A 13,403-nucleotide genomic window follows, 5' to 3' on the forward strand; every position below is an offset into this window, starting at 1 on the left:
TGAATGTGCCCTGACTGTGGACCAAACCTGCAACCCAGGCATGTGCCCTGACCAGGAATCGAACCCATGACCTGTCAGTCTATGAGATGATGCTCCAGCCAACTGAGCCACACCAGCCAGGGCCAGCCTAGAATCTTTTGGAGGAGCAACCACTTCAATGTAATAAATTACCTAAAATTCTTTTCTCTTTCATGTCCTTGTTTCTCCCTTAACCTTTGCTGACCATCCAACTCTATGTACCAGTAAATCTCAGTTGTGTGGATGAGTACTCTTTTTGATGCTAAAGGTCATATATAGAAAATGCCAAGTAAACAAAAAACATTTTTAGATATTAATCTTTTATTCTTTATCACTGAGAATAAAAGTCTGTTATCAAGACAGTAGTACTTTCTTCAGCAATTTCTCTGTGCTCAGTAGACTCTCGTATGTCTTCTAACATAATCTTATTTGATCTTTAATTGTTTAAAAGCCTTTCTTGATTAATTGATTTCTCATTGATATACTGTTGGCACCAAAGAGATTATATTTATTTGAGCGTGTGTCCTGGTATCAAATAATTTTTATGAATTCTACCAGATAATATGTTCTGTTTCACTACAAGCATTTATTTGGTGCTTTTCTTCCTACTGGGTCCTGGAAGATGGATTTTTTTTTAACCTTTTTTTTACATTTAAAAAACGCAAATCAGGGGCCACAAAATCGTCAATGTCAGGAACGCTTTAGGAATTCTATATTATGTGCTGTGATATTGTCTTAATTCTTCTTTCTCAGTTATGGAAATAAATTCTTCCGACTGGGTCCCCACCCACGCAGCCACGACACGATCGCGTACCACATCCATCACTTCTGTCTGCACGTTATCACATTCCAGAGGTTTCTCAATTAATTCTGTGGAAGCTAGAATCACTCATAATTATAATCTTTTTATGCCTTCTTTATTTCTTGATATGCTTGTTAATTCATGTCCGTCCTGCAGTGGTCTGTAACATAGTGCTATTATCAGCTCTTTGTCTTTAAAAGCCTCTTGACTACCACTTTGACTAAGATTGATTAACTGCACTTTGTTGAAATCGATCATTTGGATTAAAAAATCTATCCTGTATATTTGTTCTGGCTGCTTTTGCATGATTTCACCTTTTTTCAGTTAATCAATCTGCCAAACTGATTGCTTTTCCCTTTTTGGCTTCCTTTCTCTATTCTTATTAAAGAACTGTCTATTTCGTGTGTCCTCTCTTAGACAACACCCCCAGGAAGAAAAGCCAATTGCAGGAGGCAGTGGAATAAATTCTCCCTTTAGATCATGGCTCCACACCGCTCCCATTTCCCTTTTCATTACATGAGAAAGCCAGTCCTGTCCTTAGTGATTCTCTCCCGGGGCAGTTTCCAGGGTGAAAGCTTCATGACTGACTGCAAGGCACTTTGCAGACACTGTAACGTGCTTTTTATTTACAGCTTCAAGCTCTTCTGAATTCAGATCTTACCAAGGGAACTCAGACTTAAACACCAAAATTCTTTTGGATGTACTAATAGTTTCTTTTCTTCTCCTAGGTACTGACTTTAACGTAGACAGCTTACCTCTGCCTCGGAAAGCCCATCACGACTGGGCCCTTTTTCATGAAGAGTCTCCAAAAAACAATTATAAGCTCTTTCATAAACCAGTCATCACTTTGTTCAACTATACCGCCACATTCAGCCGTCATTCCCACCTGCCACTAACTACCCAGTACTTGGAGGGCATAGAAGTTCTGAAGTCACACCGATACCTGGTCCCTTTGCAGGCCAAAAACAACCTTCGAAAGAGACTTGCGCCGCTGGTGTATGTACAGTCAGACTGTGACCCACCATCAGACAGGGACAGCTATGTTCGAGAGCTGATGACTTACATTGAGGTCGACTCCTATGGGGAGTGTTTACATAACAAAGATCTCCCTCAGCAGCTGAAAAACCCGGCCTCCATGGAGGCCGATGGCTTTTATAGGATCATTGCACAGTACAAGTTCATCCTTGCTTTTGAGAATGCGGTTTGTGATGACTACATCACAGAGAAGTTCTGGAGACCTCTGAAACTGGGGGTGGTCCCTGTGTACTATGGATCCCCCAGCATCACAGACTGGCTTCCTAGTAATAGAAGTGCTATTCTCGTATCAGAATTTTCCCACCCTAGAGAACTGGCAAGTTACATCAGACGACTGGATTATGATGACAGATTGTACGAGGCCTACATGGAATGGAAGCTGAAGGGTGAGATCTCTAACCAACGACTTGTCACAGCTCTCAGGGAACGGAAGTGGGGAGTGCAAGACATCAACCAAGACAACTACATCGATGCGTTTGAGTGTATGGTGTGCAACAAGGTGTGGGATAATATTAGGCTTCAGGAAAAGGTAAGCGAATCAAGGTGCTACGGTAGCCGTCTTGATGGCGTCTGCCTTCCTGCATCCTTTGAGGTTGCCATGAAGTTCCCTGTCATGTCTGTTTTCCTAAAGGCCTCAAACTCTCCTTTATTTTCTCTTCTGGATGACACAATGCTGCATGAGCTTGGCAGTGAGTCGGAGGTTGCAGGAGGATGGAAGAAGGCCAAAAAATTAAAAAATAATTAAAAGTTTTGAATCTCATCCTTTAACCTATAACCTTTCTATCTGTGCTGTGGTTTCTGCCTGACCCTTCACACTCATGCCTCACAGGCTGCTGTTTTGAAACTTCAGTTCACATACACAGTCAATTAACCTCTGTCTTTCTTTAATTCTTGCTCTTTCTCATCATGCTTTTTAACATGTAGAGAATATTCAAATAATGTTGGGAAAAATCCTTAAGACGTCTTTTTCTTAAATTTTTATAAATATAGTTCTTATTAATGTCTTCAAAGTTCTAGATACTTTTAACATTTGTTTATTTGCTTACTTTATCACTCATACCAGAAATGGTTCCACATTTTATATATATATATATATGTCTGAATATTTAATAAAATGATTTATTGAAATAAAAAGAACAGTTTTGATTACCATTGAAATTTTTTATTTTTATTATTCTTTTTAAAATTATATTTTTTGATTATTCTATTTACAGTTGTCCCAAATTTTCCCCCTTTACCCTGCTCTACCCAGCACCCCCACTGCCTCAGGCAATCCCCACACCTATGTTCATGCCAATAGGTCATGCCTGTAGGTTCTTTGGCTACTTCATTTCCTATACTGTACTTTACATCCCCATGGCTATTCTGTAACTACTGATTTCTACTTCTTATCACCCATTCGTACACCTCTTCACCCATTCCCCTAAACCACATTCCCATCTGGCAACCATTAAAACGCTGTCTGTGTATCCATGATTCTGTTTCTGTTCTGCTTGTTTGCTTAGTTTGTTTTTTAGATTCAGTTGTTGATAGATGTATTTATTGCCATTTTATTATTCATAGTTTTGATCTTCTTTTCTTAAATAAGTCCCTTTATCATTTCATATAATAATGGTTTGGTGATGATGAACTTCTTTAGTTTTCTCTTGTCTGGAAGCTCTTTATCTGCTCTTCGATTCTAATTGTTATCTTTGCTGGATAGAGCAATCTTGGCTGTAGCTCCCTGCTTTACATCATTTTGACTATTTCTTGCCAATCCCTCCTAGCTTGCAAAGTTTCTTTTGAGAAATCAGCTGACAGTCTTGTGGGAACTCCCCAGTAGGTAACTAACTGCTTTTCTCTTGTTGCTTTTAAGGTTCTCTCTTTACTTTTAACCTTTGGCATTTTAATTATGATGTGTCTTGGTGTGGGCCTCTTTGCATCCATCTTGTTTGGGACTGCCTGTGCTTCCTGGACTCTTATGTCTATTTCCTTTACCAAATTAGAGAAGTTTTCTTCCATTATTTTTTCAAATAGATTTCCAATTTCTTGCTCTTTCTCTTCTCCTTCTGGCACCTCTATGATGCAAATGTTGTAATGCTTGAAATTGTCCCAGAGGCTGCTTACACTCTCTCTGGTTTTTTTTGGATTAATTTTTCTTCTTGTTGTTCTTATTGGTTGTTTTTTTACTCCTTATATTTTCCAAATCATTGATATGATTTTTGTTTTCTTTCACTCTTCTGTTGATTCCCTGTAAATCATTCATTATTTCAATTAGTGTGTCTTTCATTTCTGACTGGATCTTTTTTATGCTGTTGAGCTCCTCACTAAGTTCCTTGAGCATCCTTTTAACCAGTGTTTTGAACTCTGCATCTGATAGATTGCTTATCTCCATTTAGTTTAGTTTTTTTTCCTGGATTTTTGACCTGATCTTTCATTTGCACTATGTTTCTTTGTCTCCTCATTTTGGCAGCCTCCCTGTGTTTGTTTCTATGTATTAGGTAGAGCTGCTATGCCTCCCTAGATTGCTATCATGGCTTAATATAGTAGGTGTCCTATAGGGTCCAGTGGCATAGCCTTCCCTATTACCCAAGCTGGGCACTCAAGGTGCATGCTCTGTGGGGGCTGAGTGTACTCTTCTCTTGTAGATGAGCCTTGATTGCTGTTGGCAGGTCAATGGGAGAGATTTTCCCAGGCCAGTTAGTACAAGGACTGGCTCTGCCCACTGACCACCAACCTCCGCCCTCTATGGAGGATCAGCTCTGCAGGGGCCCACTTCACAGAGCAGAGCTTGCTTCAGCAGAGTTCTAGAGCCTGTTGGGTTTGCCCCTTGAGCGTGTCACTTGTGGAGGTGGTTGGGTGGTGGTGCTCCGATGTGGTCTGTAGCTGTCTACTGGCTGGGCAGGCTCTGGTGTTTCCCAGGTGGTACAGGCCAATGTCACCTACTGCCTGTATTATTTCTGGGGTGACTTGGCATAAGCTATAAAGTGATCTGCAGATTGCTTCTTGTGCTGGGTTTGGAGGTGCACAGGTCAGGCCAGGCTGTGAACCAATGCCAGCTGCTGCTAGTGCTGGGCCTTGGGCCACTTAGCAAAAGGAGGGGATGGGGACTTGCTGAGGACAGCTGTTTCTTGTTTGAGAGGATTTAGGAAGGTCTGAAGCATGAGCCAAGATAAGCCATTCATGTGGAAAAACCACTGTCTTGAGTGGGCCCGTATGCTGGGTGGGGAAGAGCCTCAAGAAATCACCAAGGCAGGGCAATCAGTGTGAGCCAGGTTGATGGAGTCTCAGATATGGCACCCACCTGCCAGTTTTTTGGGTCTGTGGGGAGAGGGTTCAGAAAAGGAACCATGGCCTCTGCCCCCAGTTCTGTCTGGGAGAAAGCTGTCCCCCCGCTCTTGCCCTGAAAAATACTTTAGTTCCTCCCTGTATGCCACTGGTGCCTTTCAAGTTGCTACCCTGGAGCTGGAGTTCACAGGGAGTGAATCTGAGTAAGTTCATGTGTGTGTTCTTTAAGGGGAACTGCTTGGGACTCCAGAAGTTTCTTCTACTTACTCAATATCTGGTGGTTTTTGCAGCCAGAAGTTGTGAGGACTTACCTTCCTGGCACTGGAATCCTGGGCTGGGGGGGCCTGGTTTGGGGCTGAGATCCTTTGCTCCCAGGATATCCCTCCCAGTTTTCATCCATCATACATGGATGTGGGACCGGCCAATTCCGCATATCTGCATCTCCACATCTCCATGTTTCTACATCTCCTCTTCTCTGCCCCTCCTACCAGTCTGGATGGATGTGGTTTCTTTAATTCCACAGTTGTTGGACTCCATTCAACTCAATTTCTAACAGTTCTGAGTAATGGTTGTTCTATAGTTTAGTTCTAATTTTGATGTGGTTGTGTGAGGAGGTGAGCTGTGTTCTCTATCTTGACTGGAAGTCTTCAGCTCTTTTTAAAAATGAGAGGCCCCAACATAGCACTTGGCTATTACCCAATAGTCCTTTGGCTGGCTACCATATACACATAATATTTTATATAAATTCTCCAAAGGCAAACCATTTTGTTAAATATTTAAATGTTTGTTTTGACCAGCATATTAATTTCAGGTCAAAAATAAATCTAAACAGTGTGTGGAATTAATTTTATGTATTGTAGTACATACTATATAAGGTTTTTATATACTAAATATGTCTATGTTTAGACAAATTTAATATTTGAAATTATTTTCCTAATTTAACTATGAAATTTTAAATTATTTTATCTGATTTTATACATTTTTACAACACATTTCATAAAATCATTTATTTTAAGTTGAGCGGCTTGTTCAGCAACTGGAACACTTCATATTACATCATTCTTTTCAGAGTATGCATCCTGATTACCAATGACTTCCTTTATGACCTTATTTATAGGGCCACAACACAGCAAAAACCAAAATACACATACTACTGCAAAAACACATGGGGAAGTAGAAACCGTATTAATTGCCCATGCTGTGGGAAGTATTTATTTTCAAAATATGTCAAGGCAGAAACAACTTCTGAGAGCGATGATTGGCCTGCTCTGTGTTGCCAGTTCTTTTCAGGTTTGGAATTTATGTTCACGGAAAACTGAAAGAACCGCACTAACCCTGGCTATTTCAGCACCTCACAGAAGCCATTTTGGAATGATTACTGGGGGACTGGAAAAGGGGGGCTAGCAACATTGGAAAAGAGCTTTTTTAAAGATATAGAATACATACATTCTTGTGTTTCCAACAGAAAGAACTAACTGATTTTCAGAGTGCTTGAGGCTGGTGTGATTGAACGTGCTCTGTGGAGTCTTGGAAGAAACATCCTCAGAGCAGGCTCTCTTCCACTAGGCTCTCTTCTTCCCAGAGTGGTGGTCAGTGAAGATGATTACAAGGCTTTGCTTGCATTTCAATGAACTTGTTATAATTCTTTAATGCTAATGTGCTCATTATTGAAAAGCAAAACAAAACTTACCATGAAAATAAATTAAAGGCTATTAGACCAGTTGCTTTAATTTGCATTTACATTACAAGCCTTGTTACAACTTTTATAAGACATGCCTTAAAGCAAGCTACTTAAATATGCTTTTTCACTTTTTCTCTTTCAGCCAAAGAAAAGCTGAAAGAAATAATTTGATTTCCTCTGTGATTCTTTTTTATCTTGCAGCTGATAATAGTTTAAATCATTGTACTTCGATGCAGAAAATCTTATTAGAATATCAAATGCATTTCTCCTTTGTCTATTCTGTTTTTCCCCTCCTCTCCCTCTTACACACATACAAACCCAGTGTGTTATCTAGTACTGTGTGAAGAATAGCAGCACAAGCCTAGGGGCTTGAAACAACACATACTTGTTGTATCAAAGTTTCTGTGAGCCCGGAATCTGGTCATGGCTTAGCTGGGTGCCCGGGAAGGCTGCAGTCAAAGCGTCAGATGAGCCGGGTTTTCATCTGGAGGCTCAACGGGAGACTGGTCTGCTTCTACACTCACGTGCCTGTTGGCAGATTCAGTTTCTTGAGGCTGTAGGATCGGGGGCTTCAGTTTCGGGCTAGGTGCAGGCCTGAGGCTGCCTTCAGCTCGTAGAGGCCTCCCGCAGTTTCTTGTGATGTGGGCTCCCTCATCACGGCCGCTTACAACAAAGCCAGCCAGGGACTGAGATTCCAGCAATCTTATTTATGTAATCACATACCTGTAATTGCAGACACCCTTTCACCTTCTGTTGGTTAGAAGTGACAAGGGGCAGGGATTACACAGGGCGTGACCACCAGGAGGCAGCCATAGGCTTGTTCTTGGTGGTGTTTGCTTTATTTGTGCAGCAGAAAGTTTTCCCGTATTAAAGAGGCCACCATGAGTTAATTTAGATAGTTAAAGTACATTTATTGATAAATGCTCCTGTTTTCAAAGAGGATAAAATAGGAGAGACAGCATGCAATCATGAGAAATATAACTGTATGGAATTAGTGAAATTTAAAAAAAATTGCTTTATCGAGGTGTAATTGATATACAATAAACTGCATATATTTAAAGGGTACAATTTTATTAGCTATGACATATGCAAATACCTGTGACATTATCACCACAATTGAGATGACGAACAAACATTTCTTTTATCTTTCAAAAGTTTCTTCGTGTCCCTTTCCACTGCTTTCTTCAGGCACCCATTTGCTTTTTGTCACTTTTGACAAAAAAGCTTAGGCAGTTTTCTAGAAGTTTATATAAATGGAATCATGTAATGTGTATTCTTTTGTGTCTGGCTTCTCTCATTCTGCACGATAATGTTGACATTCATCCACAGCATTGATACACATATTAGCAATCCATTTCCCTTTATTCTGAAGTTTGGAAATACCAAAATTTGCTTGTCCATTCACCTGTTGATGGACATTTGGGTTTTTTTCCAGTTTTTGGCTGTTACACATAGAGCTGCTATGAACATTTATGTGTAAGTTTCTCTAAGGGCGTATACTTTCATTTCTCCCCTGAAAATACCTAGCAGTAGAGTGGCTAGATCAATAAAATATGTTCGACATTTTGAGAAACTGCTGAACTGTTTTCCAAAGTAGTTCTATCTTACATTCCTGCCAGCATTGTATGATAATTTTATTCATTAATAATTGGTGTGGTCAGTTTTTTTAATTTTTGCCATTCTGATGGTTGTATAGTGGTATCTCACAGTGGTTTAATTTACATTTCTGTAGTAACTAATGATGTTGAGTGTCTTTGAATGGTTTATTCGTCATCTATACGCTCTTTGGTGAAATGTCCCTTTAAATATTTTGCTCATTTTATGAAAACTGAGCATTGCTAATCTTGAGTTGTAAGAATTCTTTATTTATTTTAAATACAAGTCATTTGTCAATTTTGTCATTAACAAAAGTTTTCTTCCAGACTGAATTTTTTTATTTTTTTTAAATTACAGTTTACAGTCAATATTATCTTTTTATTTTCTTTACAGTGTCTTTTGAAGTGTAAAGTTTTTCATTTTGATGAAGTCCAGTTTGTCAATTTTTTCTCTTATAGTTTATGCTTTTGAGGACTTGTTTAAAGGTCTTTGTCTAACCCAAGGTCTCTAACAGTTGCTTCTACTTTTCTTCCCAAAATTTTGTATTTCTAACTTGTACATTGAAGTCTATAATCTACTTGGAGTTAATTTTTATAATATACTATGATGTAAGAGTTGAAGTTTGTTTATTTGGATACCCAGTTATATCCACACCATTTGTTGGGAAGATCATTTTCTTCTGGTTGAATTACCTTGGCTTCTTTTTCAAATAAATACATATATATATATATATATATATATATATATATATGTTGTCCTATATATATATATAGATATATATATATCTATATATATCTATATATATATATATCTATATGGATCAGTTTCTGAATTGGTCAATGCATCTGTGTTTGAGCACTGTAACTTTATAATAAGTCTTGAAATAAGGTAGTGTCAAACTTCCAACTTTGTTCTCTTTCAAAAGACAGGCTGATTACTAGATTGGTGTGGTGATTACATTGTAAAGCATATGAGTATTGAATTATTATACTGTACACCTGAAACTAATATAATATTGTATACAGCTATACTTAAATAATAAAAAATCATAAAAAAGTAGTCTTTACTTTCTGCTTTTTCCCTTCCCGAGAAGCACTCACCTCCATAGTTAGCTGATTATTTTGGTACTTACTCAATGTTTGTAAATAACATGCTTATACACTATTTTTTAATTAAGAGATGCACCTTGTTTTATACTATTATTTGTTTCTGTTGCCTGTACATCTTTTGTTTCCCTCTAGTTAATAATTGTCTTCTTGTTGGGTTATTTTTCTATGGACTTATCACTAATTTAATTCTTGTTGATTGTTTAAATCTCCTTTGAAGATATTCAAATATACCAGTCATCCAATTCATTTCAAGTTGTTGAAGCAATCTCTTGCAGAGAATTTTCTCTGCAGATATTTCCACCCTGGCTGGTGAGTGCTGGCCTGTGAACTAAAAGCCCGCCAGTTCGATTCCCAGTCAGGGCATGTGCCTGGGTGGCAGGCCAGGTCCTCCTTTGGGGGCGTTCAAAAGGCAACCTATTGATGTATCTCTGGAACATCAATGTTTCTCTCCCTCTCTTTCTCTTTCCCTTCCCCCTCTCTAAAAATAAATAAATAAAATCTTCAAAATGCTCTACTGGATAGCATCTTTAAAAAAAAAAGTTATTTCCTTGAATACTTTTTTCTTTCCTCTCTCTTTTTCGGAACTCCTAATATTTGTCTATTTGGTCCTCAGAGACTAGTCCTCTAATGTGAAATGACCAATCAGGTGGTCTAATATTCAAATGTTTTTTCCATTTCTTTGTCTTTTTCTAATAATTTATGGATTGTATCTGAATCTCAACCCTTTTATTAATTCTTTCATTTCTCCTACTATATATTTAATTTCTAAGGTCTCATTTCTTTTGGTTCTCTTAATATTTCCTTTCATGGTTCCTGATTCTTTTTTTCATTTATCTTCTTTTATCTCTCTTTTTTAAAGTTTTCAAAAATTTCTTCTTGCCTTTCTCTGTTTTTTCATTTTGGTGACTTTCCTTGGATGATTTGTAGTCTTGGCAACCTGCCCATATTAGTGTGGTTTGATTGGCAGCTCTGAGTACTAGTGGGGCATATTGGCTGTGAGCTTCATTGTAGGGTGATTTGACTGGATGGTTTCCTTAGAGAATATCCAAGTTATGTCCCGGACATGTTGTGTTCCCCAAAGAAGAACTGTTCATTTTCCTGACTCTATTGTGTGGCCTGGCTACTAGCATTGTGGGAATGCTGATAGTTTCTATATCTGATAGTCTCAATATCTGATGTGCCTATGCTCACTGAATCCTTCTGTTTAGAGTACCAGCTCTGCCTCATGTTCTCCAGGTCAAAGATCTAGTGTTTTATTTCTCTGGAGAATAAACTGTAGTTTTTCATCTGATAAGAGAGAGGAAGACACCTGGTCATGATGAGAAGTGGAAGGAATCTGAGTATCCAGCTGCTTTGTAAGCAGACTTTCTATGAACTCTTCTTATTTTATTGCCCTTTCCTCCACTTCCAGGAGTGTCTGGTGCCTCTGGAGCCTTTAGGGCTCTGCAGTATAAAAATAGACCAATTCCAGTTCATCCTACTGCTGTTTTGTTTTTTTAAAATAAGTGATTTACTATTTTTCTATCAATTTTCTAGTCTCTAACATGTTGTTACATGTCTGCCCTCTTCCATTCTCCTAGTTCTTACAGGTTCGTATTTTCTTAGAATAACTCTTTTACTCTCACGTTAATGGTGTTTCAGGAGGGAATGAAATTACATGTGTGTGCAATCTGCTGGAGTGTATCTGTCTTCCTCTCTCTTTTGCTCTTTTTCTCTCATTTCTTTCCTTTCTTCCTTCCTCCCTCCCTCCCTCTCTCAGAAAATCATCAGAGGACCAAATCTCAAAAGGGTCTTGTAGGCCACTGTAAGGACTTTGACTTTATCTTGCAGTGCAAATAGCTGCTGAGTTTAGCCTGCATTGGATCAAGGGTGGAGTCAGGAAGACTAGTTAGGAGACCATGGAAATACCCAAGAGCTTGGATCAAGCCCATTGTGCTATATGTCTTTGTAAAAGCATTTTGAAGGCTGGGAGGTGTTATGCAAATGGTAGGTGTTACTGTTTTGTGCAAACATCTTAGTTTAGGGGACAGTTGAGTGCAGTAGAACTGCATTAAAAACAAGGGATTGTTTTTAGAGGTACATGTGGCAACATGAATACATGTAAAAACAGTATTTGGTTGGAAAGTAACAAACAGAATGAGACTTATGATAACATATAAGTAAATTAAAAATAAATGCCCAGAAAATGAAACCACATTAAAAAACATTTCCATATAAAGAACTGTATTAAATGCACTAAAATGTTTGGGGAGGGTGGTAGTAGCAGTGGGATATAAAGGAAAGGAAATAAATAATTCACTAAACAAATAACAAGGGGGGGTAGCTTTAGAATCTGGAGAGAACTAGGTTCAATCGAAAATCTGTGTAAAGTGCTTCAAAAAGTGTCTAGTGCACAGAACATTCTCAATAAATGTTAGATATTTTCTATCTACTTCAACTATTCAACTGTATAACTACTGAGTCTCTTTAGAGTGAAATATTTGCTTTAGAGAAGGTATGTGCTGGGTTCTGTTATTTTGAGGCTGGGATGTGGGGCCTGGCTTCCGTAGCATGTGTTTTTAATCCTTTTGTTCCCTCTTCTCTCAATACAGGGCTTACCACCCAAAAGATGGAAGGCAGAAGTTACCCACCTGAGTTGCCCGGAGCCTACAGTGTTTGCTTTCTCACCTGTGGCTCCACGTTGGAGCTCCTTGCGAGGGATGTGGATACCCAGCTTCCAACAGTCGAAGAAAGAAGCCCAAGCACTCAGGTGGCTGGTCGACAGGAATCAGAACTTTTCAGCTCAAGACTTTTGGAGCCTAGTATTCAAGGACTAATTTCAAAAAGTATCAGAATGATATAGACCACAGAGTTCTTGAGGTTTCTTCTCTAGGTTGCCTTAGTATTTGAATGTAATAGCTGCTCCGTTGACTATCCTTTAGGATAAGAATTGCTGCAGTCCTCATTATGAGCCCTGTGAAACAATAGATGTGAATGACCCTTAGCGGTCATCTCTGTATCTTTTATATGAAAAAGGTAAATGCAGTAGTCCTCCCTTATCTGTAGTTTCGTGTTCCATGGTTTTAGTTACCCATGGTCAACGCAGTCTGAAAATATTAACTGGAAAGTCCAGAAATAAACAATTTGTAAGTTTTAAATTGTGTGCTGAGTGGTGAAATCTCGCGAGTCCTGCGCCGCCCAGCTGTGGACGTGTATCGCCCCTTTACCCAGCGGCTCCGCACCGTAGTTGCTCTCTGCGCCCTTAGTCACTAGTCACGTAGTAGCCCACGCCGTCTCAGTTATCAGATTGACTGTCACAGTGCTTGCCGTCAAGTCACCCTTATTTTAGTTCCTAATGTCCCCAGAGTGCAGGAGTAACCCAAAGAGAGCCGTAAAGTGCTGCCTTGAAATGAAAAGCTGAAAGTTGTCAACTTAAGCCTTTTTATCATCTCGTATCAAAAGAAGATGGGCAAGTAAGTACAGTACAATAAGATATTTTGAGAGACAGACCACATTCATATAGCTTTCATTGCCCTATATTGTTATAATTCTCCTATTTTATTATTAGCTGCTATTGTTAATCTCTTACAGTGCCTGATTTATAAATTAAACTTTGTCATAGGTATGTATGTATAGGAAAAAAGCAGTATACATTAGGTTTGGTACTATATGGGGTTTTAGGCATCCTCTGGATAAGAGGGGACTATTGTATTTCTCACGGACACCGGTTACCTTCAGCTTACATGGCTGGACCCATGCGCCTGCTGCCTCTTGTCAAAATTTACTTAATGTAGAGTGAGTGCCTTCCTCACTGAAAGGGGGCAGAGGGTAGAGCTTTGGATTCTAGACACTCACCTCACTGTTCGCAGTTTATTGGTATTTGGCAAACTCAGTGTCCTGATGCTTAGCACAAGCA

At 39.0% G+C, this 13,403-nt stretch overlaps 1 protein-coding gene across 1 annotated transcript in view; it reads left to right on the plus strand.

The window, feature by feature from the left end:
• The window catches only part of FUT10 (fucosyltransferase 10), a 65,325-nt gene extending 52,733 nt beyond the window's left edge, over positions 1-12,592 (plus strand). The window contains exons 4-5 of the mRNA XM_054566051.1: positions 1,549-2,384; positions 12,100-12,592. Of these exons, the coding sequence (XP_054422026.1) occupies positions 1,549-2,384; positions 12,100-12,324 (1,061 nt within the window). The 3' untranslated portion in view covers positions 12,325-12,592. The remainder of the gene's footprint in view (positions 1-1,548; positions 2,385-12,099) is intronic.
• Positions 12,593-13,403: the final 811 nt, after the last annotated feature.

Source organism: Pteronotus mesoamericanus, unplaced genomic scaffold, assembly GCF_021234165.1.
Source record: "Pteronotus mesoamericanus isolate MK-2021 breed Mesoamerican mustached bat unplaced genomic scaffold, CSHL_Meso_final contig_169, whole genome shotgun sequence".
NCBI classification, from domain to species: domain Eukaryota; kingdom Metazoa; phylum Chordata; class Mammalia; order Chiroptera; family Mormoopidae; genus Pteronotus; species Pteronotus mesoamericanus.